Here is a 25,998-nt window from a genome sequence, read left to right as displayed (position 1 = left end):
GGTCTGGTCTCTCATTATAAGAAAGCTCTGACCCTTGGGGACTTCACTTAGTTCCCTCTCCGTTTCCAGTCCACAAACCTCGGCCTCACAATAGGCGGCTGAAAGGCAATTTGAATCTGAAGCAGGCAGCACAACAAAAACACGGGGCTCCCAAACGGAGAAACTTCAGGAGGACCCGGAGAGGCTTCGGTGCAAAACGACCTTTTGCACATGAAGACACAAATGTGATTTCGACACTGCCGAACGTCTAACTCACTGCGCCGCAAAACACACCAGAGCGCTGCCGCAGAGAACCGAGAGCGAGAGAGAGAGAGAGAGAGAGAGAGAGAGAGGAGAGAGAGAGAGAGAGAGAGAGAGAGAGAGAGAGAGAGATTGATTGGGGACACCACCAGGGGTACTTGGGTGTAGTCGGTTATAAATAAGGAGTTATAAAAGGAGTATGGCTGATGAGGCTTCAGTGGGAGCCACAAAGCACCAACACAGCTAGCTCACACACACACGCACACGCGCACACGCACACACACACACACACACACACACACACACACACACACACACACACACACACACACAATAAACAGCGTTAGCCAATCAATTTGTCCTTCAGAAAATGTGGGGTTGGGGGGGGGGGAGAATTTATAATAAATCGATAAGAAGAAATATCACAAAAACATTTTTAAAAAATAATAAAATAACATCCTAATGAGGTGGTCAGATCCCGTATCGATTCAGACTCCCGTGATTCGATTGATTTAAGCAGCCTCCAGTGAATACATGGTGGTACCGGGCAATGCACATGGTAGACTTCTACCCAGCCAACGCGAAGTGATTACTCCTGCCTGCCGAGACGCCGAAGCCGAAGCCAGTCCGCTGCGAGCTACGCAGTATGAAATGAGGGATAAACAAAAGATGCGTTTAGAGGCCAAATCTGAGTAAGAAATAAACCCCCTCGGCGGAGACAAAGAACATACGTTATCCGCGGTCTGCACATCGCTATTACACACAGTTTGTGTTGATGGAAATTATAGGTGCATTCAGAGATTTTTTTTTCTCACAATTCTGGCACAGCACAGCGTCCGCGATTGAGACGCGTTTTGGGGGTACAACCCCGAACCCCAACCTCCCCTCCCACCAGACCCCCCCCCCCCCCACCCACCCACCCACCAGACCCCCACCCACCACCACCACCACCACCACGGACCCCGGGCTGAACAGCCTCACGGCTCTTACCTTTGGCTCTGCTCGTCAAACCGGGGACAGCGGCCGTGTGACGTGACCGACTAAACGTTGTTTCCACTCCGTGTGTCTTCTTGTCTCCCCCTCCCTCCTCCCTGGGTCAGGAATCCGAGAGGTGTCGGAGGAGAGGAGAGACCCGTCGCCGCTCTCTCTCCGCTCCGAGGTGTCCTCTGGAGGGAGCCTCACTCACTGAACTAGTACGCTACTCCGCCCCGGCGCACCTGTCCCCGGACAGAACTGCTCCCGCACGCCGGCCTGCTGACATCCCTCAGGGCAACTGTCTCTCGCTCCTCAGGGCGGTGTGTGTGTGTCCATGCCACCCGCTGCTCTCAACACGCATGGAACACAGCGGCACCTGTCCCCCCCCCCCCCCTGTCCCCCCCTGCCCCCCCCCCCACACACACCACACACACACACACACGCACCCCTCCCGTGCAGAAACACCCCCACAAAGAGCGTCTATGTCGCACCACGACACATGGCATCCGCGTCAGACTCTGCAGCAAGCAATAGCTACTCTCCCTCTCTCTCTCTCTCCAGACAGCCGCCGTCCGGGATCCCCAAGTAATTCGGATTCGTTGGAAGCCGCGGATTCAGTGTGGGATGAAAAGCAAAAAGCAAAAAAAAAAAAAAAAAAAAGGCTGATTGCAAATAGGCAAACCCCTTCAGCAAGGCACGGGCGTCGAACCAGCTGCACCGTTTGGAAACGACATCTGCCGCTCTTCGCCCAGATTTGCCAGTTGTGTGAAGAACAATCCTCCGTCAGTAGTTGGTCTCTCCGGCGGAGCGGCGGGTCTGTGTGAGCACGATCGACGGCTGCTCCCCGGTATAGGATGGCACTGCTGCGTCTTTTTCCACTCGGCTGTCACGGCTGAGAGAAAGGGCTATTCCTCCGGCTGCTATATGCGCCCCACTTCCAAGCCGCGGCGTTTGGAACAAAGTAATTCCCATTCATCGGTTTATGGAAAACGGTTTGTATTCCGTGGTTGTCCAGCGGTCGGTGGGAGGAGGACAAGTATACGACCGCGCTTCTCCTGACAAGCGAGAGACAGGCGTCTCCTCTCTGCTCCCCTCTGGACATCTATAGAGTCCAACCAGCAGCCCGCCGATCCAAACCCTGGACCAGAGCTCTGCTGGAACCGGAATGGGAATAATTAATGACTAATTAGACTTCCCTTTGGAAAACGATCGCTCGTTTGAGAGAAAAAAAGGGGGAGCGTTTGAATGTTTGAATGACACAGAAAAGGCTGGTCTGTCTTCTTCACGTGGTCGTCACGTGTCCAATTAGAGCCACACGCGCCTATTCACGGTTAAGATTTGAATAATTTGGCCAAGTTTAACAGCAAGGAGTGATTAGCGACATGGAACGACTCAGATTGAAAAGATGTACCTCATTGTTGCAGATTGAAGCCGGCTGAATTGTATTATGTGATTTTAAATAAATATAGGCCCTGAAGCTATGGAATGCTCTAATTTCCCCTTTTCATAACGGTAATGATGTGTAGGCCTAATTAAAAGGCTCGGGAAAGCGTAAAAGCAACCAAATACATATTTTACACTACAATGGGCATTATAAGAATATGTATAAGTTTATTTTCTGAACAGGTTTTGGCTTTGATTTTAATTAATAATATAAAGTTGCCCGCCTTACCCTATAGGAGGTAGCCTATCTTCTACCCAAACCTCGTATACTCGAGCCTCATTACGTTCTATTCATCTGTTCTATTTTAGTTTCACGTTTCCATGAACACGTCGGCTATAATAATTAGCCGAGTCTATTATTCCAATATATCTGAAACCGACTGTATTTGGGAGCCTGGTCTTTGATACACTGCCTTTTCCGAATGGACGTACAGGATTCTTTATAAATCGAAATTGGTTTCAGCTTTGCGTTGCTCTCGTTTGTCTCATCACAGATGGTACATACATTACTATATGACGTAGTAAGTTAATTGCACATTCTCCTGTTTATTTGGAGTCTGGATCAATAAGCGATCTGGCTCAAAAATCATTTTCTGAAACAGACCGTGCATAATGCATATCAAATGTCTTTTAATATAGGCTCTTGGCTATATGAGACAACTATACCATTATAATACTGTGCACCGTTGTTATAGCATAGTCAATATAAAACACCGGCAGGCAATGGTGTTATTGCTCATTCATGCAAAATGGGTTCAAATCATCATGATCAAAAATCATGTATTTATAAAATATAATACATTATTTTCTTGGCCATGGTTAAATGGTTAAATGTTGTTTTGAATAACCTTTGTGTATTTACTCTAGATAATAATAAACAGTACATTTCACAAGTGGATGTAGTACTATAGTACTACTATAGTCCTACTATAGTATAGTAGTAGTACTATAGTAGGATTATAGTATCGATTGTTAGTACTTGCACTTGGTTCTATGAACATCTTTACTGCACCGACAGCGATATATTGTTTCACTTCTTATGACAAATGTACTCGCTTTGGATAAAAGCGTCTGCTAAATGCCCTAAATGTAAATGTAAATGTACAGTAGTAGTACTATAATAGTCCTACTATAGTAGGACTATAGTTGTACTATAGCACTCCTGCTATAGTAGAAGTGCTATAATAGTCCTACTAGGACTGTAGTAGGACTACAGGCCTGCAGCCCCACTGTCACCGGCAGTGCCTGGCAACCAGCTCAAAGCCTCGCCACAGCTCTGCACTCAGACCCCCGCAGCACCTGAAGGCGTTCCAGCGTGCCACTCACATCTGTGGGTGACATCAGTTCCTTTAACCAGATACTTCACTCTCCCCTTTCCCTCCCCACACTGCACACTGTCGTCCCACGCCCCGGATGAGCTGTTACAGGCAGAGCCTTTAAGCAGGCAGGGCTGACGTTTAAGTGGGTGGGACTCGTTATCACAGGACCGCCGTTACTGCTGGGGATACTGTCAACGTTTTCATTTTATCGAGAGGTTGAAATAAATGTATGATAATTATACAAATAAATAAAATACATAAGTAATGGGAATGAACTCGGAGGCAAATTCATTTGCTTAAAACTCTGCCCCTTTCATGCCTTGTCAAAGTTTTTCAGAGAAAAGGATATGCTGACAGTAAATAAATAAACAAACGGAAAGTGTTTTTTTGTTCTTCCATTTCTTTCATCCCACACAGAGTCTCTGAGCAGGCAGGCAGCGCACCTGAACGAAGATAAGACGGAGACGAGCTGTGCAGGAAAGTTTAGCAAAGAACCGGCGACCTTTGATGGCGCATATTGAATCTTTTATCAACATGGCGGGAGGAGGAAGGACATTTCAGCCGCTCTGAAAAAGCAAAGGAAGAATAAATGTGTGTGTGTGTGTGTGTGTGTGTGTGTGTGTGTGTGTGTGTGTGTGTGTGTGTGTGTGTGTGTGTGTGTGTGTGTGTGTGTGTGTGTTTTGTGCATGCATTCGTAAATAAGGGTGAAATAAGAATTACAACAGAAACTCGTTGACAACATTGGAGCAAACCAGCCAAGGAGACCAGACATAGGATGCTATGAAGGAGACGAGGGATAGGACACTATGAAGGAGACGAGGGGTCAGAGATAGAACACTATGAAGATGACCAAATATAGGACACAATGAAGGAGACTAGGAGACCAGAGATAGGACGCAACAAAGAACACTAGGAGACCAGAGATAGGACGCTATGAAGGAGACCAGGGATAGGATGCTATGAAGGAGGCCAGGGATAGGACGCTATGAAGGAGGCCAGAGATAGGACGCTATGAAGGAGACCAGAGATAGGATGCTATGAAGGAGACTAGGGGGCCAGAGGTAGGACGCTATGAAGGAGACTAGGAGACCAGAGATAGGACGCTATGAAGGAGACTAGGAGACCAGAGATAGGACGCTATGAAGGAGACTAGGAGACCAGAGATAGGACGCTATTCCTGCAAACTCAACTCAACCCGCCGTGTGGTTGGGACCATAACATCAACCTTTTCATTCCAACTCATCATGGATTCATTGAGTTGGTTCATCAGAAGAAACCGTGTGTGAACTGATGGGTCAAGTTTGTTTGTCATGTCAAGAAAATCTCTGTTATTTGTAATACCCAATAAGAGAAGATGTATTTTATAGTAATAGGGGGTTACTCTGTAAGTTTCAGAGACATGAGAAACTTTCGTAAAAATTTGCATGCCATGTAAGTCGACTTTGAAACTATGAAACTATGAAACTATAACTCATCTCTGTACATGTTGTTATATGTATGTTCATCTGCTTCATCAAAGCGGTGGGGTTTCTTCTGAAGCAATGCATCAAAAAACATCGTTCTGCATTTGGCAATGTCATTAAAGTGCGTTACTGAATAAGTTAAAAATGAATACGGAATTATGTCTGAAATAATGTCGCATTAAACAGACACAGGCTCTCCTTTCATTGTGAGCGACGGGCACTGAGCCACTCACAAGTGAACGTGATGCAAGGCAGCGAGACGCACCGACAGGAAGGCGAACAGAACTCCCTTCTTGTTAGAATCCAGAATATCTCAGGGAGAGAGAGTCGAAGAGAACGGGAATAGATGAAGGCAAACGCCCAGGCTCGGAGGAGCTGATCCTCACCGCCAATAACACCGTCACGGCGTCTCAGAAGCAGATGAGGAGGGAACATGGCAGAGCATCAGTACAGCGGTGACATGACGACGTGGGAAAGGGGCAGGGAACTTTGCCTCACCCTTCCCGGTAGTGACAGAAAGCGAGCTGTCAAGTCCTTTGTTGCGGGAGGGGGGGGGAGAGGTCACCATAGTGAGGCGTCACTGTCCTGGTCGTGGGACAGGCGGCAGCAGCATGAATATTGCAGGGTCAGCCGTCTCCAGAATGTCGTCTCTGCACTTCAGTCGTGCAACCAATCAGCGGGGAGCGTCCAGGGATGACGAGACCGCCGGATTGAGGAACGGCGAGAGAGCGCACCCTCACACACACACACACACACACACACACACACACACACACACACACCTTCACACACGGAAGCAGCCAACCAGGACTCCTAGTTCTAATGTCACCGGAAATAACACAAACACTGGAAATGGGCTTTTGTTTTTGTGGACATCTAGGCTGCCTGTTATATACTGCTAGTACAGAAAACAGCCTTGATATTTTCCTTCTCAGTTTGTTGCTCCACCTCCATTTTTACCACGCCAACGATTGGAGCGAAGGGATACTTAAAACTCATTCCTGGTTCCTGCAGAAGGGCCACTAACAAGTAATTTACCCAATATGTTTCTAGCTTGAGGGCAGGGAGATTGAAAAAAAAGGCCTGTAGTTAATTTCCTTGCTGGGTAATCTTACCCTAAAGATTTAGGGCAGTGCCTCACATGGGCTGAAGGCATAAAGTGAATGAATTTTATGAGCGTTCATTTGGAGCGTTTTGCTTCATGACGGGACAGCGGTGGGCCCGCGCTGGCCGGCGCTGTTCAATTCTTCTGCCCTTTGGTGCATATAATTACAGTTTCTCCACGATATCGCTTTTAAATATGAACGAAAAGAACTAAAAGGCTGTGAAAGAGTAAAGGCCGGAGCAAAGGGGAGACAGAAAGTCGTGCTTCACGATGTCGGAATGAGGATAACACATACATATTTATTCAATGAAATGTAAGGAGAAGCTCCATATAAATAAGTGTGCCATCCTTCACAACACTCTCATCAGACGTATCGGGAGTATATATATATATATATACACGGGTGTTGGTGGTCAACCCCCTTCCCATACACAGGTATCCCTTCCATGTGTTCGGGGTCCGCCCACGACTCTTACGTATCGACTGAGCCAAGGTTACGCTTTATTAATATGCCATTGAGCGATATATCACGAGGACAAAGCTCTGTATCCAGTTGCAGCCTTGGAATGATGTGTAGCCGTGTTGCATGTTACCGATACCTCATCATGTTACCAGCCCCCCTGGAAACTCGTCAAAGGACGTCGGGAATTAGATTCCCAACGTCCACGGTGTCGCGTGGTGGTGATGGATCACCTGGGGGGGGGGGAGGGGAGGGGATGAGGAGTCTTTTGCAGATTTAGGGGCCTGACCCCCAGATATACTTTGGAAAACAGAAGAAGAAGAAGAAGAAGAAGAAGAAGAAGAAGAGGAAGGAGAGAGTGGGGGATCTGACCGCACCGCCGCCCCCGCCACCTGAGGCATCTGCTCCGAATGCACTCGTGAACCGCAGCGAATGGCTTTCATTAGGGACGTAATGGTAGCGCTGTGTTTCTTTCTTCTGTTGACGGAGACCACTTCCTGTTAACCACTGGCTTTGATGATGATGATGATGATGATGATGGATCTCGTAGAAGTGATTAATCTTCCACACAGAAGAACTTACAGTAGGCTGCAGCTGGGTCCCTCCCAAGCCCTTTGATGAAGATTCATGGCTGCCTTTCCGTTTGGTGCCATGTTTCAAGTATACCTACAATGTAAGATAATAACGTGGGATAGATCCAGGGTCTTTCGGGGTGTTTAGTTCCGTTCTATGTTAGTCTAACATGCACCGGGTTGCACACGTGTTTATGGTCTTTCACTTTTCATCTATACATGGCCCAAAACGGTCTGATCTGAAATCTGATTTGCAAAGTTCTGCGCACATGTGTGGACTTTATTGTACCTTAGAAGAGGTATTCCTATTTAAACACTGAAAATCGAATGCCCGGAAAGGCTGACTAACATGGCAATTAAGTGGGCCTGCCCTTAATGGAGTTTCCTTAGGCAAGGAAGGAATGGAGAGAGGGAGCGAGAGAGAGAGAGAGAGAGAGAGAGAGAGAAGCGGAGGAGAGAATTAAAGTACTGATTTATTCCATATTGTTTACATTCAGTCCTTCGTAGATATGAGGGAGAGAGAAAGAGAGAGAGAGGAGGAGAGAATTAAAATTACAGATTTCTTCAGTATTTTCCTGTTGTCTGCTGATCTTCAATTACTCAAAATCCAGAACTCTTTGGCTCCAATCAGTTGATCTAGTGGAGCACAGTGGAGTTAAACAGCAACAGACGACGGCCTTGAGGGGACATTTACCTCTTCATTTGTGAAATGAAGAGCTTGTGGGTGTGTGTGGGTGTGTGGGTGTGTGTGTGTGTGTGTGTCTGTGTGTTTGTGTGTGATGGGATGACCCTCTCTATCTTCGAGGCTGGTAATAGCAGTGTCTGTGTGTGTGTGTGTGTGTGTGTGCGCGTGTTTGTGTGTCTGTGTGTTTGTGTGTGATGGGATGACCCTCTCTATCTTCGAGGCTGGAAATAGCAGTGTGTGTGTGTGTGTGTGTGTGTGTGCGTGCGAGCGTGCGTGCGTGCGAGCGTGTGTGCGAGCATGCGTGTGCGTGCGTGCGAGCGTGCGTGTGCGTGTGTGTGTGTGTGCGTGTGTGTGCGTGAGTCACAGCAGTACACTCCTGTGTCCCTGTACGAGGAGATCTTTCATGGTTCTTGTTTGATGCTGATAAACAGAGTGTGACGGTGCAGCTCTCCTTTCAAACTATATCAAAAGGCAGAATCCACAGTGATGTACTTTATAATTCAAATGCTGAAATAAGAAATGATTGCTTCATGTTCACTGGCGCCTAGTGGCTAAAAACAAAGAGGCACATAATGAAACTGAGATGGTTTCTATAATGAAAATATCTTACTGATGAAGTGAAGGAGTTGTGGGAAATAGCCTCCTTCGACTCTAAAACTCTACTGTAAATAGTATCTTAAGGTCGGAGATGGGAATATGATATAGGCCACACTCTAAGGTCAGCTCAGTCTTACAAAGATCTGTACGAAGCTTGTATCTGGTGAGTTGTATCTTGACCTAGAAATAGTTTTTTTTTTGTTCAGGCTCAAGTCAATACGCTCTGAGTATATTTTCTATATGTAGCCTATAATATGGGCTTTGTGAACGTCACCTTAGCAACACTGCATGGACGAGACAGCAGAAATAATGACTATGGAGAACGACTGCCCCCTCAAGGTACGATTCATCAATTGCAGTCAAATGTCTTCCTGCTCGTTTCTACACACAGTTCTCCAGTGTGTTACAGATGTTGTTCACGGTGGTTCGGGATGTCGTTTGGTTCCAGTGCCGTTTCGACACAAAGGCCCACGTCTCGTTTCCACTGAATGATCCCTTCTGCAAGTCCCGATGTTTCATAAGCAGAGTTCTAGTAATAGCTGCTACTACAATCAGTTTCGTTTCTGTCTTCTGTGTCATGATTGGTTATTTCACAAGTCCTATTCCGCCTTTCCGGTGTAATGTTGCACAATTTTGACTTTGATAGTCGCCCTACTGGAGACTGAACTCTCTGTGGCATCGGACGCAGGTCAGGAGAGGACATCGAGCAGCCGAAGTGTCCCAGAAGTTGTTCCAACAGGTCTGGGAAAAGTTTTTACACCTGATCTTACGTTTCTGTGATTTTGATTCACCAGACACACGTAGGTTGATACAGTCCATGTGCTTCAAACGCCATATATTGTGTGAACAGTAGCTTTATGTAATGTCTTAAGCGACGACGTGCATTGACGGGCTGGTGACAATAAGGTGATATAGTTATGAAGTTGAATCGTTTTTTTTAAACTTAGCGAGTGAGTTTTGTATCTGGGGTAAAGTTCACTAATCGGACCAGTGTGCTTTGGATTTGTAGAATGTTTGGAATGCGGCCCACTTTAGAGCTACAATAACTTAAAACACTATTAACCCGTTGGACCACGGTTCTGTTTCAATATAGCTTATATACATTTATTTATTGTGTTCTTTCTTTCGCTCTCTCTTATAGGCTACTTGTTATTTCTTTCCTGGCGTGACTATAATAATAATAATAATATATATATATAATAGTATAATATTGCCTCAGCTGATGACATTCGGCCGTATGTGTCCCAATGGGGTCATGCACCTTGGAAATATAACAGCTGGATGATGCTACGTTTGACACTTTCCTTCGTAGATCTAAATCCACCTCGCATGTTTTGATGATTGAAAGTACAAAATCCCTTAATGGTGAGGTTATCCATGTGATTCTGTGACTACTATCTGTAATTTGATTAATCATAAATGTAATGTTATCTCTGTTATCGCTATCTCCCTTAACATCCTCTTAGACTTTGTTCCTGAGCTGTAAAAAACCCAAGTGAAATATAATATTTGTGTTGCTTACAATTCTCTTATCAATTAATCAGCTTAACTTTTAGGTCTGCCAAAACAGCCTATGGGCTATTGATCAAAACACGTATTTATATTCTAAGCTCCGTTATCTATTAGGACGTGTAAATCCTAAATAAATTAGGCCTAACCAAAAAAAAGAAAGTATGATTACAACTAGATTTGAACTTCAATACCAAAAGTCTGTAGTGTCACGGTTTATAAGTCATGTGTGCCGTAGGTCAGTTGAAATGAAGCAATGGACAATGATGACACAGGGGCATGTGAATGTGCTTTCCCAACAAAGTCCCCGTTCGTGAAAAGACTAATTAATTCATAATTCATCATACTAATTCATACCCACTGTACACGTCCGTCGACGGAAGAGAGTGGGCGTGTCCGACGCATGGGGTAAAACACGATCTGCGTATAACGTGCGTATAACGCGATCTGATTGGCCAACGGATCCGTCGCTGCCTGAAAAGTTAAACTTTTCTCAACTTTTGGACGCAAGAGACGGAGCCGATTTGACGGACGGACCCACAATGCATTTCGGGAGCGTCTCATGTAAAGTCAATGAGATCCGTCGACGGACGTGTACAGTGGGTACGAGGCGTCAGTGGAAGTGAATCAGCTTTGGCGTGATTGTTTTACCTGGGCTTGCCGTGCTACCGACAACGGTCAACAGGCGGCGCTGTGAGAGGCAGTTAACCCAGATGAGCTGATGTCTTCGTTCATCTTTTGCGACGGACATCTGGATTATTAATAGTTAGTCTGCCCACTTTGACTCTGGGGATTATTTGGCAGTTTGGGCTGTCTCTATCTCTAGTGTGGTGTCTGGTGGCTTTTAGCTGTGTGCCAGGCTTCAGAAGACAAAGTCAGACTGCAGCTCAGCCACCATCTGTGCTGCTGCTCCCAACTCCCACACCTCACACACACCTTATCATGATGCATAGAATATATAGCGTGGGAAGATGAATGGGATAATTAATTGCTAACTAAATGTACTATATTACTGTATTTAACTGACGACGTGTGAAAGCACCTCCCCCCCCCCCCCCCCCCCCATTGGCAAGAATATCAGAAACAGCATTTCATTTCTATCGGACACTCGTCAAAAATGACCACTGACCACTGATACCATTGATGTATTTCACAAACTTTCCTTTTGAGATACATTCTATATTAAGGTGTGCAAAGTAGATGTTAGAGATGTAACGTACCTGAGCCGCAGTACGTCATTCAAATCCGAACTCAACCAAACACTACATGGAGTGATGCAGTAGGGCATTGCTTTTTCCTGGATCTTAATAGACATGCAAAATGTGTGTGTGTGTGTGTGTGTGTGTGTGTGTGTGTGTGTGTGTGTGTGTGTGTGTGTGTGAGGCATAAGGCATTCTCTGTTTGGTCAAGCCTGCTTAGTCCTGCAATGCTTCCATTAATGTTTGGATCATTTGTACCTCCCCACTTGTTACGCTCCAAATAAAAGTATTAAACTGTGTGTGGGTGTGTGTGTGTGTGTGTGTGTATGTGTCTGTGTGTGTGTGTGTGTGTGTGTGTGTGTGTGTGTGTGTGTGTCTGTCTGTGTGTGTGTGTGTGTGTGTGTGTGTGTGTGTGTGTGCTTGCGTGCCTATAGTTTTCTTCTTCTCTTAGTGATTGAAAGCCAGCACAGCGGCCACGATGGCAGACAGCGCAAAGACTAATGAAGTCGGAACTGAAGCTGCACAGCCAGCCAACGGAGAGCAGGTATACGGCTGGCAGCACTGGTGCCCTCGACACGTTTCATCTCAACAGCACCTGCTGTACCGCGTTCTGGGCTTCTTGTTTCACATCCCCACACTGTTAAGCCCCGTATACCTGTACACAAGCAGACTCACCGTGTCACAGTCAAGTCAAGTCACTTTTGTTTATATGGCACGTTTAAACACAACAGGAGTCGACCCAAAGCGCTTCTTCGCATGGCAGAATAGAGCAGAGCAAGTAGAGTGCAGCAGACAAAATTAAAGTAGTGAGAATTCAAACAGAGGTAGAAGTCGCAGCAACGGGGAGCGGAGGTGGGTGTCGAGGGTTGTTAAAAGCAAAGAGAGAAAAGGTAGGTTTTTAAATTAGACTTGAACACGCCGAGGGCGGTAGAGGACTTGGTATGGGGTGGGTTCCATAGCAGTGACGGTGGCTCCTGTGCAGTGTTTGGAATAACGCTGTTTAAAAGAACGGCGCATTATTTTTTCAGTAGCGGCGGTAATGCGTATCTGGACGCGTATCTGTATCTATGCAAGAGTTTGTGTATGTGACGGCGAGTTCGGAGCAACGCGATGAAAAGTTGGCATTTTCAAGGTGGAGATATAAGCGCTACTTCAAATTCATTGACGTACAGCAACTTTTTTTTTTTTTACAGTAACGCAAATAGTTACTTTCCCTGCTAACAAGTTACTTTTATTATAAAGTAATTAGCAGTTACTAACTCAGTTACTTTTTGGAACAATCAGTGAGTAACTATAACTCATTACTTTTTTTTTTTTAAAGCAACATTCCCAACACTGCTCCTGTGTCCGTCCGTAGGGCCTGGTGTCCAGGGTGACCAGCCTGCCGCTGGTCAGCTCGGCTTGCGGGGCCGTGTCCAGCGCCTACGCCTCCACCAAGGACAGCGTGCCCCTGCTGAAGGGGGTGATGGACGTGGCGGAGACAGGCGTGCGGACCCTCGGAGCGGCCGCCTCCACGGGCTCTAAGCCGCTGCTGGATATGCTGGAGCCGCAGAGTACGTCTTCCACGCGTCCGCCACAATGAACGAACCAATGAAAAGATTACACATCGTCAGTGTAGTGATCAGAATCAGAGTGACTTTTATTATTATCTTATCGTAAGCACACAAGAGTGCATTTCTTGGGCTTGGTTTTCGTCAACAGCCATACACCTCAACATAGCAGCAACAAGACGAGATAAGTGAATAAGATGGCGAAAAAGGGAAATGTGTAAAAGAAAAATAAGTAGCAGAAGTGGTAGTGGTACCAGCCGTGGTTGATTCTATTGCAAAAATGCTGTGTAAATGACAGAAATCTGTATTTAAATAAGCTGTTTATTGTGCTGGTTTGGGGGCAGTTCTGGGGTAGTAATGCCAACAATGTTATGAAGCTTATTTAACAATGAGTTTCTATCTTATTGATCCTTGGAGGAGGATTATGTTAATAACAATGCATAAGGGGTTTAAAATAAAGGCTAAAAAATAAGGACACAATTCTACTTTTTTTCTATTTGTTCTAGCCATAAAGAAATGGACAACTTTAGTATTTCCTCAAATCCAATGATAATCAACCATCTTACGTGTGTGTGTGTGTGTGCTGCATACGCGTGTGTTCTCCAGTCGAACCTCTTAACGTGTGTGTGTGTGTTGTATACGCGTGTGTGTTCTCCAGTCGAACCTCTTAACGTGTGTGTGTGTGTTGCATACGCGTGTGTTCTCCAGTTGAACCTCTTAACGTGTGTGTGTGTGTGTGTGTGTGTTGCATACGTGTGTGTGTCCTCCAGTCTCGGCGGTGAGTGACTACGCCCTGCTGGGTCTGGATAAGATGGAGGCGACGCTGCCCATCCTCCAGCAGCCGGCGGACAAGGTCAGCCCCCTGCTCCGATTTACGGTTCCTCATAAAGACGCACATAAAGACGTCAAGCGGCCGTCGTTTCTCAACCTCTTCATTTAAAGAAAACGTGTCGAGAGGCAGGCGGCAGGTCGGGCGACTACACTACAATTCTGTTTTTTTTTGTTTATTGCTGTGGTTACATCCATTTCTAGGATTTGAACAGATTGGATTGGATCAGTTGACCGTAAAATCATCCTTTGCATTTACGTGCATTTTTTATTTTTTATTTTAAATAAAATTCCTATGAAGAAAAATTTCTGTAACTCTCGGGTAACAGACAATAAAGTCTTATCTATCTATCTATCTATCTATCTATCTATCTATCTATCTATCTATCTATCTATCTATCTATCTATCTATCTATCTCTCTATCTATCTATCTATCTATCACTCTATCTATCTATCTATCTATCTATCTATCTATCTATCTATCTATCTATCTATCTATCTATCTATCTATCACTCTATCTATCACTCTATCTCTATCACTCTATCTCTCTATCTATCTCTCTATCTATCTATCTATCTATCTATCTATCTATCTATCTATCTATCACTCTATCTATCTATCTATCTATCTATCTATCTATCTATCTATCTATCTATCTATCTATCACTCTATCTATCTATCTATCTATCTATCTATCTATCTATCACTCTATCTATCACTCTATCTCTATCACTCTATCTCTCTATCTATCACTCTATCTCTATCTATCTCTCTATCTATCACTCTATCTCTCTATCTATCACTCTATCTATCTATCACTCTATCTATCTATCTATCTATCTATCTATCACTCTATCTATCTATCTATCTATCTATCTATCTATCTATCTATCACTCTATCTATCACTCTATCTCTCTATCTATCACTCTATCTCTCTATCTATCACTCTATCTCTATCTATCTCTCTATCTATCTATCTATCTATCACTCTATCTCTCTATCTATCACTCTATCTCTATCTATCTCTCTATCTATCTATCTATCTATCTATCACTCTATCACTCTATCTATCACTCTATCTCTCTATCTATCACTCTATCACTCTATCTATCACTCTATCTCTCTATCTATCACTCTATCTCTCTATCTATCACTCTATCTATCTATCTATCTATCTATCTATCTATCTATCTATCTATCTATCTATCTATAACTCTATCTATCTATCTATCTATCTATCTATCTATCTATCTATCTATCTATCTATCTATCTATCTATCTATCTATCTATCTATCTATCTCATATTTGATGTGATTATAATCAGAGTGATTTCTTCAATATCCCTGTAGTCCGTTGTACACCGTTTGGAAGCCTGGTCGGTCCTATAGTGTGTGAACACGTCATGATTTCTAACGCGTCTCGTATTCATGGTTCCGACCCCTTCTGAGATCAGAACGCAAATAAACCAAAACCCACAACACACACCGACCATTAACCCCAAACCATTGATCAATCATTTACCAAAAAAAAACATACAACACCACTAGGGATGGGTCAGATTATTCGATTATTCGATTATTCGTTCCAGAGGGTCAAAGCCGATTTTTAACATTTGGACCGTTAACGTTTTTTATTATTATTAATCATGTACAGAATAACAATATACACAATACACAAGCATAAATATTAATATATATGCATACAACACAAACACTGATCACTGTTAACCCTATCAAGTTTTATTTTTTTTGCGTTTAAGATATTAAGTGATTTCTGCCTTTGTGAATGTCGGCACACATCGAATAATCGGTCATTCGTTCGTACCACCCACTGATTATTCGACCATGAAAAATGTTACAGTTATTCACATCCCTAATCACCACTAAACCAACCCGTTACAGCGCACTCTCTAACACCACCACGCCTTGTTGTGTGTTGTGTGTTGTGTGTTGTGTGTTGTGTGTCGTGTGTCGTGTGTTGTGCGTTGCCGTAGCTGGTGTCGGACACGGTGGGCCGGGTGTACCAGTCCGTGTCGGGGGCCCGTGAGGCGGTGACGGGGGCCCGGGAGGCGGTGACGGGGGCCGTGATGGGCGCGGTGATGGGCGGCGTGGAGCTCACCAGGGCGGCCGTCAGCGGGGGGCTGAGCAGCGTCATGGCCAGCCGCCTGGGCCAGATGGCCAGCAGCGGGGTGGACCTGGCCCTCAGCCGCTCGGAGACCTGGGTGGAGCACAACCTACCGCTCAGCGAGAGGGAGCTGGGTCAGTAGAAGCGTCTCACCCTCTCACCCCCCTCCTCCTCCTCACCCCCTCACCCTCACCCTCACCCCTCAATGAGAGGGAGCTGGGTCAGTAGAAGTGTCTCACCCTCTCACCCCCCTCCCCCTCCTCACCCCCTCACCCCCTCACCCCTCAGCGACAGAGAGAGAGCTGGGTCAGTAGAAGCTCACCCTCTCACCCCCTCCTCCCCCCTCACCCTCACCCCCCTCACCCCTCTCATGAAAGGAAGTTTGTTTTTTCAACTTCTCATTCAAAATATTTTAAGTATTTACTTGCCACCTAAGAAGAAAACACCACATTTAATTGCAGGAGATCAACTTAAATATGAACGAAAAAGATAATTTATACTTTTTAATTCTGAATCTTTTTCAAAAAACAAGTGTTATTCCCCCTCAGCCTCACACTGTGTGGTCTCTTGTGTTGTGTGGAGCCCATGACATTGATGAACAAGTGAGCGGTGAAGGCTATTCATAGCCGCTGAGTGCAGGAGCTCATAGTAAACAGCCGTGCTGTTCCTTTGGCCCGTGAGCGCTCTCCGGCGTCCAGCGCCAGCAGCTCGGACACCTGTTCCAGTCACGCCGTCGCTTTGACCCACTGTCTGTTCTTTATGCTCATCAAACAGACGGTGTGTGAATATTCATAATAACGCTGTGGTTAGACGTCAAGTAGCAGAAACACAGTTAATGTAGTGAGTGGTCATCAGAAGTATTGTGTGCTTACTTTTCTTACTGTTAAGGGACCGGAAAATGCAAAACGTTGTTGGGGGGGAAAATATATTATAGTTCACTAGTGTTGGACGACTGGTGACTTCTATAAAACAAAAACAAACTGAAATTCCATTCCCATAATCCTCCCGGTTGGGGATGGCAGTAAAACATGCAGTGGATCAATGTAATTGAAGTGTGTGTGTGTGTGTGTGTGTGTGTGTGTGTGTGTGTGTGTGTGTGTGTGTGTCTGTGTCTGTGTCTGTGTCTATGTCTATGTCTGTGTCTGTGTCTGTGTGTCTGTGTCTGTGTCTGTCTCTGTGTCTGTGTCTATGTCTGTGTGTGTGTGACTGCGTCTGTGTCTATGTCTATGTGTGTGTCTGTGTGTGACTGTGTCTGTGTCTGTGTGTACCCCCCCACTGTGTGTACCCCGTCTCCCCCCCCCCCACCACCACACCAGCCGCCCTGTCCGAGCCGGCCCCCGGCGGCGCCGTCACCTCCGGCCTCATCTCGGCTCCGCCCACCACCGGCGGCGGCGCCAGCTACTTCGTGCGTCTGGGCGCCCTCTCGGCGGCGGTGCGCGAGAGGGCCATGGAGCACTCCCTCGGCCGGGCGCGCCGGGCGCGCGACGCCACCTACGCCACCGCCACGCAGATCACCAGCACCCTGGACCTGCTGGAGAGCGCCCGCAGCACCCTGGGGACCGCCGGCCTCCAGGGCCTCGCCGGGGCCCCCGAGCAGCTGCTGCAGCGGCTGAAGGAGTGGAAGGACGGGCGGCCGGCGGCGGCGGCGGCGGCGGCGGCGGAGGAGGTGGAGGAGGTGGAGGCTGACGGAGACAGCACAGAGGTTGGCGTCCTAGTTTCAGTCCCTTACCAGGCGAGAGCATGCGTACGCTGTATCTAAATGTTAAGACGTGATGCGTACCGTTGCGATAAGCAGCCGGGAGAATGTCAACGTGACGGACGGAAAGGGGTGGTTTTTTTTAGCAGCGCTTCTCGTTCCTGATCTGAGCATTTGTTGCTCTAGGGCAGGGGAGAAAAAATAGGGAAATTTCCGACAAATGTATTGGGATGACGCACACACGCACACACACAGAACACACACACATACTCTCAAGGGCACACACACACACACACACACACACACACACAAAACACAACACTAAACGCACACAACACAGAAATCACAACACTAAACACACACAGACACACACATACACACACACTCAACACACACACACACACACAAAACACAAACACACTCTCAAGGGCACACACACACACACACACACACACAACATAACACTAAACACACACAGACACACACACACACACACACTCAACACAAACACACAGAAAACTAAACACACACACACATACACAGAAAACACAACACACACACACACTAAACACAAACACACTCTCAAGGGCACACACACACACACACACACACACAAAACACAACACTAAACACACACACACACAGAAATCACAACACTAAACACACACAGACACACACGTACACACACTCAACACAAACACACAGAAAACTAAACACACACACATACACAGAAAACACAACACACACACACACACACACACACACACACAGAAAACAACACACACACACACACACAAACACACAGAAAACTAAACACACACACACACACACACACACACACACACACACACACACACACACACCCCCTCACTGTGTCCGTCCCCCAGCAGCTGGAGGGCCGGGCTCTGGCCATGGTGCGCGGCCTCACCGACCAGCTGTCGGCGGCGTGCTCCGGGGTGGTGTCCAGCGCCCAGGGCCTCCCCGCCGCCGTCCAGGCCCAGCTGGACAGCGCGCGCCAGTCGGCCGGGGACCTGCGCTCCTCGCTGGGCAGCAGCAGCACGCTGACGCCCCTCCTGCTGGAGCAGTGCCGCGGCAACCTGACCAAGGTATGGCGGCGGCCGCGAGGCGCTGACACGCCGCAAGGCGCAGACACGCCGCGAGGTGCTAACACTCCGCTAGGTGCTAACAAACCGCGAGGGGCTAACACACCGCTAGGTGCTAACAGACCACTAGGTGCTAACAGACCGCTAGAGGCTAACAGACTGCTAGGTGCTAACAGGCCGCTAGGTGCTAACACACCGCGAGGCGCTAACACACCGCTAGGCGCTAACAGACCGCTAGGGGCTAACACACCGCGAGGCGCTAACACACCGCTAGGGAATAACAGACCGCTAGATGCTAACAGACGCTAGGTGCTAACAGACTGCTAGGTGCTAACACACCGCTAGGTGCTAACAGACTGCTAGGTGCTAACACACCGCTAGGTGCTAACAGACCGCTAGGGGCTAAAACACCGCGAGGTGCTAACACACCGCTAGGCGCTAACACACGCCGTGAGGCGCTGACAGACCGCTAGGGAATAACAGACTGCTAGATGCTAACAGACGCTAGGTGCTAACAGACCGCTAGGGGCTAACAGACCGCTAGGCGCTAACAGAGAACACCTTCCTGTCTATCTCACTCTTATCATAAAAAACGCATAAAAATAACAAATGTGAAACGTTAAGAAGAAGAAATCACAAACTCTGTTGTCAGATGTGTGCAGTGCAATCAGGCGGGCCTGTGGTGAGAGCGGGGAGTCGGAATAAATGCCAGCTTCTCAGGGAGGCGGGAACCGCAGCACAGTGTGGGTCTTGGAAGTCATAAGATGGATCACCCGCTGGGCTGATATATTAAGCTTGTAGGGTAGAATAGAGCTTCCACAGCCCCCAAGGGGGAATCTGTTGTGCACATCCACAGCGAGTCGGCAGCAACAATAGTGCAGAACAGTGCAATAAACAAAACGTAAGTGTACAAGTGTCTCTTCAAAACACAGAACTACCCCCCCCCCCCCCGCAACAACACAACAACCTATTAGACGTACATAACACACATAGTGCTCTTATTACTATTTACCAGTGATCCGTCTGTCCTAAAGGACTTCTCCTGAATACGTATTTGAGTCACGGTGTCCGTGAGCAGTCGGGCGTTGTACACAAAGCTCTCGTGAGCGTGACTCCCACCGTGGAGTCACGCAGGAGGTGGTGGCTTCGGTTCACTGGCAAGGATGCCCTTGGCATTTCTCCATAACGGTAATCTGATAAAGTGTGTCAATCGATGCCTACCGATTCCGTCTCCTTGTTATCAAATACTTAGAGGCCCGTGGTGACCACGATGACGATAATGACGACGACGACGATGATGATGACGATAATGAGGGTGGTCAAAATCTGTTTTTTTTTTTCTCTCAGGTGCAGCAGTCTGTGGACGGAGTCATGGACTACCTGGTCCACAACACGCCACTCAATTGGCTGGTGGGGCCGTTCGCCCCGCAGATCACCGAGAGGGCGGGAGACGAGGGGGGGGCGGCGACGGCGGCCAATCAGAAGACCAGCGCCCAGCAGTGACCTGGCTGGTGGAGCCGGAGGAGGCTAGAGGCATGATGGGGGGGGGGTGGGGAATTACTGCACTGCTTTACTGTCATTTGATAGAAAAAAATACTTTTACTTTTTGTTTCTAATTATGGTCTCCGGTCGGTTTTTAAGAACATTTCATTTACAATAGAAAACATTGTATGATATAAGCACCAATAACGCTACATGCTTGTATACACTACAATTCTCTTAAAAGAATATAAAAGTATGAGTGAAATTGTGTGCCCTTTGATACGCATACTGCCAAATAAACATCCTCAATGTATTTGTATGCGTTCCTTCTTTTGTGAAATGACGACCACGCATCGCCTTGTGAGCACGCACGCAGGCCAGCTTTCATCCTTCGATACCTCAGTTCATGTCTCCAGAAGGACCTCGATGAGGGAGACGGGGAAGGGACTCGTACTGTATTCGCACTGCACATCATACCAACGAACCATTGTCAGGCTTGACATTTAAAGTGCATGTTCCTAATCACTAATTTAGTTATGTTTGTGATGAACATTCCCATGTGGCACACCACGTTGCAATAAGGACCAAATCATCCTAATTTGTACATGTTGTTGGGTTAAAGTCCCCTATGGGGGTCGGTCTAACACTGTGCGTTCACTGACACACATACATACATACATACATACATATGCATGTTGTGATGATGGTAAACCCTTCCACCCAGCAGGCCCTCTTCCCGAAGAGGTGATTAATTGTTGCTGCGGGTGACGTCATGGTCGCGGCTGTCTGATGTCGGGAGGCTGCGCTGGGGAGGCCGCGCGCACCGGAGGGGACCGGGCACACTCGCAGACTCAGGTCGTCCGCCGCACCGCTCGGCTCGGTCGATAACAGGTACGTCTTTAATGCCGGCGACGTGTGGCGAATCCGTCGGGGCGGAAGGGCACCGGGGTCCGGGGACAACCGCGGGGGGAGATGCGCACTGTTTTTTTTTTTCCTCGGCTAGCTTCTAATGCTAGCCTGCTAGCTGTCGGCTATCCCAACACAATGATCCAGTTTGGTTATCCAAATGATCCAAAGCGCTGGCTGCCGTTTTCAGCGGAGGACGGCTTTATTCGACTTTTTCTTTGCGATACAATGGGGATCCGGGTAGTTGCGGTGTGTGTGTGTGTGATTGTTGTGTTGGGAGGGGGGTTTAAATGCCATGTACAACACATCGGTCGGACTAGCCTGTCGGGCTAATGTCGACACAGCGTCGGGCTTTGAGCGACACCAGCACAACACACGCCATGGTTGTGTGTGAGTGTCGGCCGCTGACTGAACACTAAAAAGTGTTCCCACTCGGCCCACTCGGTCCTATTGTTGTGCTCCTGTCTGCCCCCGAAACAAACGCCAAGCTCCGGGGTTTGTGTCCCACGGACTCGCGTACACGCAACACCCGACATCAAATCATCCCAATGTGGGATGGTTTGATGGGTGTTGTGTACGCGGGTCCGTGGGCCCTGGTAGACAAGACAGTCAACCTTTTCCCTCAATGAATGTTGCTTATCCTGATCCGAGCACCACTGATCCCACGTCATATTCTGATCCGACCAGAACACCCCCCGCTGTCCAGAGTGCCCGGGGGTCACCGCTGCTATAGGATCGCGCTGTATTGTCACAGACCCCCTGTTGTTCACTCTCCCCTGTAGAGTTTCTGCCTTGTTGGCGTGATGACAGTCGAATGACGACCTGTATAAAAGTTCCCCAGGGCACACAGCACAGTCACAGTATGTTCTCTGTGAAATGTTGTTTACGATTTATCTTTTTCGATTTGAAGTTTGTTGACACTAAGGGTTTATTCAAATGATGATATTTTTTTTTTGTTTATCCGATCCAAATAGCTGAATTTGGATTTATCTTCCAATTTAAAACCTTGTCCTTTCCCATACCTCTACATTATATTTCCCAAGCGTACCCCCATGCTGTAGTGCCAGTCTCCGAACTACGTCCACTAACTTTTCTGTTTTTTGTTTTCAGGAAGAGCTCCTCTCCCGTTCCCCTCACCCCTTTCCCTCCAGAGAGTATGGCACAGGAGACCAATCAAACGCAAGTGCCAATGCTTTGCACGATGGGATGTGGTTTCTACGGTAACCCCCGCACCAACGGCATGTGCTCTGTCTGCTACAAGGAACACCTGCAGAGGCAACAGGGAGGGGGGCGCTCCAGCCCCCCAGGAGAAAAAGGTACGAGGGTGACGGAGGGGTAACCCAGGAGGAGAGGGGGGGGGGGGCAGATATGTGATGTGGGGGGCAGATATAGGAGAGGGGGAGGGGGGCAGATATGTGATGTGGGGGGCAGATATAGGAGAGGGGGAGGGGGGCAGATATGTTATGTGGGAGGCAGATATGGGATGTGGGGGGCAGATATGTGATGTGGGAGGCAGATATGGGATGTGGGAGGCAGATATGGGATGTGGGGGGCAGATATGGGATGTGGGAGGCAGATATGGGATGTGGGAGGCAGATATGGGCTGTGGGGGGTAGATATGGGATGGGGGGGTAGATATGGGATGTGGGAGGCAGATATGGGATGGGGGGGCAGATATGGGCTGTGGGGGTAACCTTTGTAGGGCTGAAGTGGCTGTTTCCCTCGTATTGTCAAAGGATTGGCAGGAGGGTGAAACCACTGAACGGGGCAGTCCACCTCCACAGCCAATTTTATTTGTATCGCCCCTTAATCACCTTCACAGGCTCAGAGGGCTTAACAGGCCAAACATTTACGACAACCCCCCCCCCCCCCCCCCCCCCCCCACACGGGCAAGAAAACACTCCCTTAATCAGCTAGGAATAAATCTTGAGAAGGAACGCAGAGTGGGGCATCCCTCCTTCCAGGGATGGTCAGGGGTGCAGCGGGTGGGCGTCATTGACCTCCATGCAGGCACAAAGAACAACAAAGATATCTGATATGTTTGTGGCAGAAAGAATATAGGCCACGGTCGGCGTGCGTGCGACATAATTCAATACAGGTCACGGTATAGCGTGAGCTGCGGGCTGGTTGTCTGAGCGGCGCAGGGTGTCAGTACTGAGACCGGTTCCATCTGATCCTCCTCGCAGCCGCCGGCTCACCTCTGGGCTCCCCGGGAGCAGCTGGTGTGTCTGTGGAGATCGGCGCCTCGGAACTCTGCGAACAGGAGGTGGGAACCCCGCCGGAGGAGAGAACGCCCAGGTACGTACACACACACACACACACACACACACACACACACACACACACACACACACACACACACACACACACACACACACACACACACACACACACACAGACACACAGAGACACACGCACATGCGCACACACACACACACACACACACACACATATACAGAGACACACATAAACACACACATAGACACACGTACACACACAGACAGACACACGTACACACACAGACAGAGACACACGTACACACACAGACAGAGACACACACACACACACACACACACACACACACACACACACACACACACACACACACACACACACACACACACACACACACATACAGAGACACACATAAACACACATACAGAGACACACATAAACACACATACAGAGACACACGTACACACACAGACAGAGACACACGCACGTATACACACAGACAGAGATACACGTACAGACACACAGACAGACACTGCATAGGAAGATGGTTTGTTTTAAGAACTTGCCACATATGGGCAGCATAACCATACCAGTGCAGTTCATTATCACGACGATGAACTCTGAGGTCGACGTTATCACAGTGACTGATTTAACCGGGTACATCCTATTCTCAAATGAACCACACCTGGGCCTTCCGTCAACCACACCACGACTCATCCCCTTCTGTTAATTCCCCCTCGTCTATACTTAAGGTTGAAGCCTTTATTTAATTCACCCGGGGGGGGGGGGGGGGGGCTCTCTGAGCATCGGAGGGTCTTTTGGAGGACGTCCCTGCGATGCGTCATAATGTAGTTACAGTGTGAGGCGCTCTGTCACGCATGGTGGTGTGTGTGTGTGTGGAACAACCCTGAACCGGACTAACCGCTCCCACCCGCAGTCAACATCAGATCAAATTTCCAATCGTGGAGTTGAAAATAAAATTGGCCGGGGGTCGGGGTAGTAGCTAATTGTCAGAAGGGCACGACATAGTGGTGCCTTCTGTCTCCAACTTGTTTCACTCGATGTCTTGACCTTTTTTTCCTTCAGTCCCAGTTCGCCCAGCCCTGTGACCCAGCAGATGACAGCCATGAGCATCTCCCAAGATACAGCAGCCGCCGTCGACTCAGACCGGGCAGAGGCTGACGAAGACGAAGAGGAGGGAACATCCAAAAACACAACAGGTGAGTCCCCCCCCCCCCCCCCCGGCTGCGTGGGAACCTAGACACAGAACAACACCGCAGTACAGTCCGGCGGTCCGGGGACCTCGCTCTGGACCTTCTCCAACCACGCAGGGCGACAGCCAGCTGGTCAGGAGCGGTCAGGGGGGGGTGAGGGCGTCTTGCTCAGGGACACCTCCGCACTCAAGCAAGGAGGAGCCGGGGGATCGATCCAGCAACCTTTCTTTACCGGTTACCAGCTCAACCACCAGCTCCACCTCCCTGAGCTACTGTCGCCATGATTTGCCACGTTTCTGCGCACGTCCCTCGGGTCAATATGCCTGTGTGTGTGTGTGTGTGTGTGTTTTATTTGTCCCAGAGCCAGCGGGGGAAGCTGCACAGACGTCTTCTGACGGTGACCAGACCCCCGATAAAAACAAGAAAAAGAACCGCTGCTTCTCCTGCCGGAAGAAAGTGGGCCTCACCGGTGAGGAAGGAAAAGGCCTTTAAAGGAATGCAGCGCGCACATACGCACACACACACACACACACACACACACACACACACACACACACACAGCAGTGGGCTCTGACGGGGTCCAAAGGTTTATGGGTCTCCAAAGCTGCCTAATGAGGTTCTGCTTCCCCAACCCCCCCCCCCCCCACACACACACACCCACACTGTTAAAGCCCTTATCTCTTTGTAATGCTGAGGATTACTGCAGCATTTCCTCATTGTTGGTCATAATTCCACAATCAGTGCACCACGTTACTGTACTGATCTGTGTTTTGACAAATGACATTTAAAGGCTATGATTTTTTTTTGGTTGATTTTGATTTGATGTGTGTATATAAGGAGGTTGATGGAAACGAAATAACCTTTACTCTTACTCCGTATGGCCGAGACGGCTCTGTAACAGAAACTCGTTGATGTGTATTTTTAAAAGTATAAATTTGTCGAATGCACCCATGGCAACCTCACTCTGTATGACACTAATTGTAGCGGTGGCCACAGTTCAGAAAAGTGCGATTTTATAAATGCACTCCTGTCACCGGTAACGTTGAAAATCACCAGTTCCACATTGAGTGCAGTGATTGCGCTTCTGAATAGACGGACTTCGGACCAGAGGGCAACATACTGCAGTCCTGTGGCGCATTTCACAGTGTACCGCCGGGGGTCTCTCTCTCTCTCTCTCTCTCTCTCTCTCTCTCTCTCTCTCTCTCTCTCTCTCTCTCTCTCTCTCTCTCTCTCTCTCTCTCTCTCTCTCTCTCTCTCTCTCTCTCTCTTCCCCCCCCCCCCCCCCCGGT

At 48.0% G+C, this 25,998-nt stretch overlaps 3 protein-coding genes across 4 annotated transcripts in view; 2 read left to right on the top strand and 1 right to left on the bottom strand.

Moving 5' to 3' along the window:
* LOC311353139 (semaphorin-6B-like) overlaps positions 1-11,607 on the bottom strand; it is a gene marked incomplete at its 5' end in the record, with an annotated part of 14,488 nt that extends 2,881 nt beyond the window's left edge. Inside the window, one exon of the mRNA XM_084472962.1 lies at positions 11,589-11,607. Within this exon, the coding sequence (XP_084329088.1) occupies positions 11,589-11,607 (19 nt within the window). The remainder of the gene's footprint in view (positions 1-11,588) is intronic.
* Positions 9,468-20,667, top strand: plin3 (perilipin 3). 2 transcript variants are annotated; one of them, XM_084473276.1, is made up of 8 exons: positions 9,468-9,598; positions 12,002-12,111; positions 12,925-13,120; positions 13,888-13,970; positions 15,943-16,207; positions 17,390-17,775; positions 18,660-18,875; positions 20,220-20,667. In XM_084473276.1, exons 2-8 carry the CDS (start codon positions 12,046-12,048, stop codon positions 20,373-20,375), a joined length of 1,368 nt encoding a protein of 455 aa, XP_084329402.1. In that variant the 5' UTR covers positions 9,468-9,598; positions 12,002-12,045; the 3' UTR covers positions 20,376-20,667. The 2 variants fall into 2 exon arrangements, with proteins under 2 accessions (XP_084329402.1, XP_084329401.1); XM_084473275.1 differs by having other exon boundaries at positions 18,657-18,875.
* Positions 20,668-21,126: 459 nt separating this feature from the next.
* Positions 21,127-25,201, top strand: LOC311353138 (AN1-type zinc finger protein 5; the record flags this gene model as incomplete). The annotated part of the gene is made up of 5 exons (XM_084472961.1): positions 21,127-21,245; positions 22,371-22,576; positions 23,447-23,558; positions 24,582-24,715; positions 25,071-25,201. The coding sequence occupies exons 2-5, from the start codon at positions 22,417-22,419 to the stop codon at positions 25,199-25,201; spliced, it is 537 nt and encodes a 178-aa protein (XP_084329087.1). The 5' UTR covers positions 21,127-21,245; positions 22,371-22,416.
* Positions 25,202-25,998: the final 797 nt, after the last annotated feature.

The sequence above is a fragment of the Micromesistius poutassou genome (genome assembly GCF_964030765.1).
Source record: "Micromesistius poutassou genome assembly, chromosome: 9".
NCBI lineage: Eukaryota > Metazoa > Chordata > Actinopteri > Gadiformes > Gadidae > Micromesistius > Micromesistius poutassou.
This window is presented reverse-complemented; position numbering and strand designations above follow the sequence as displayed.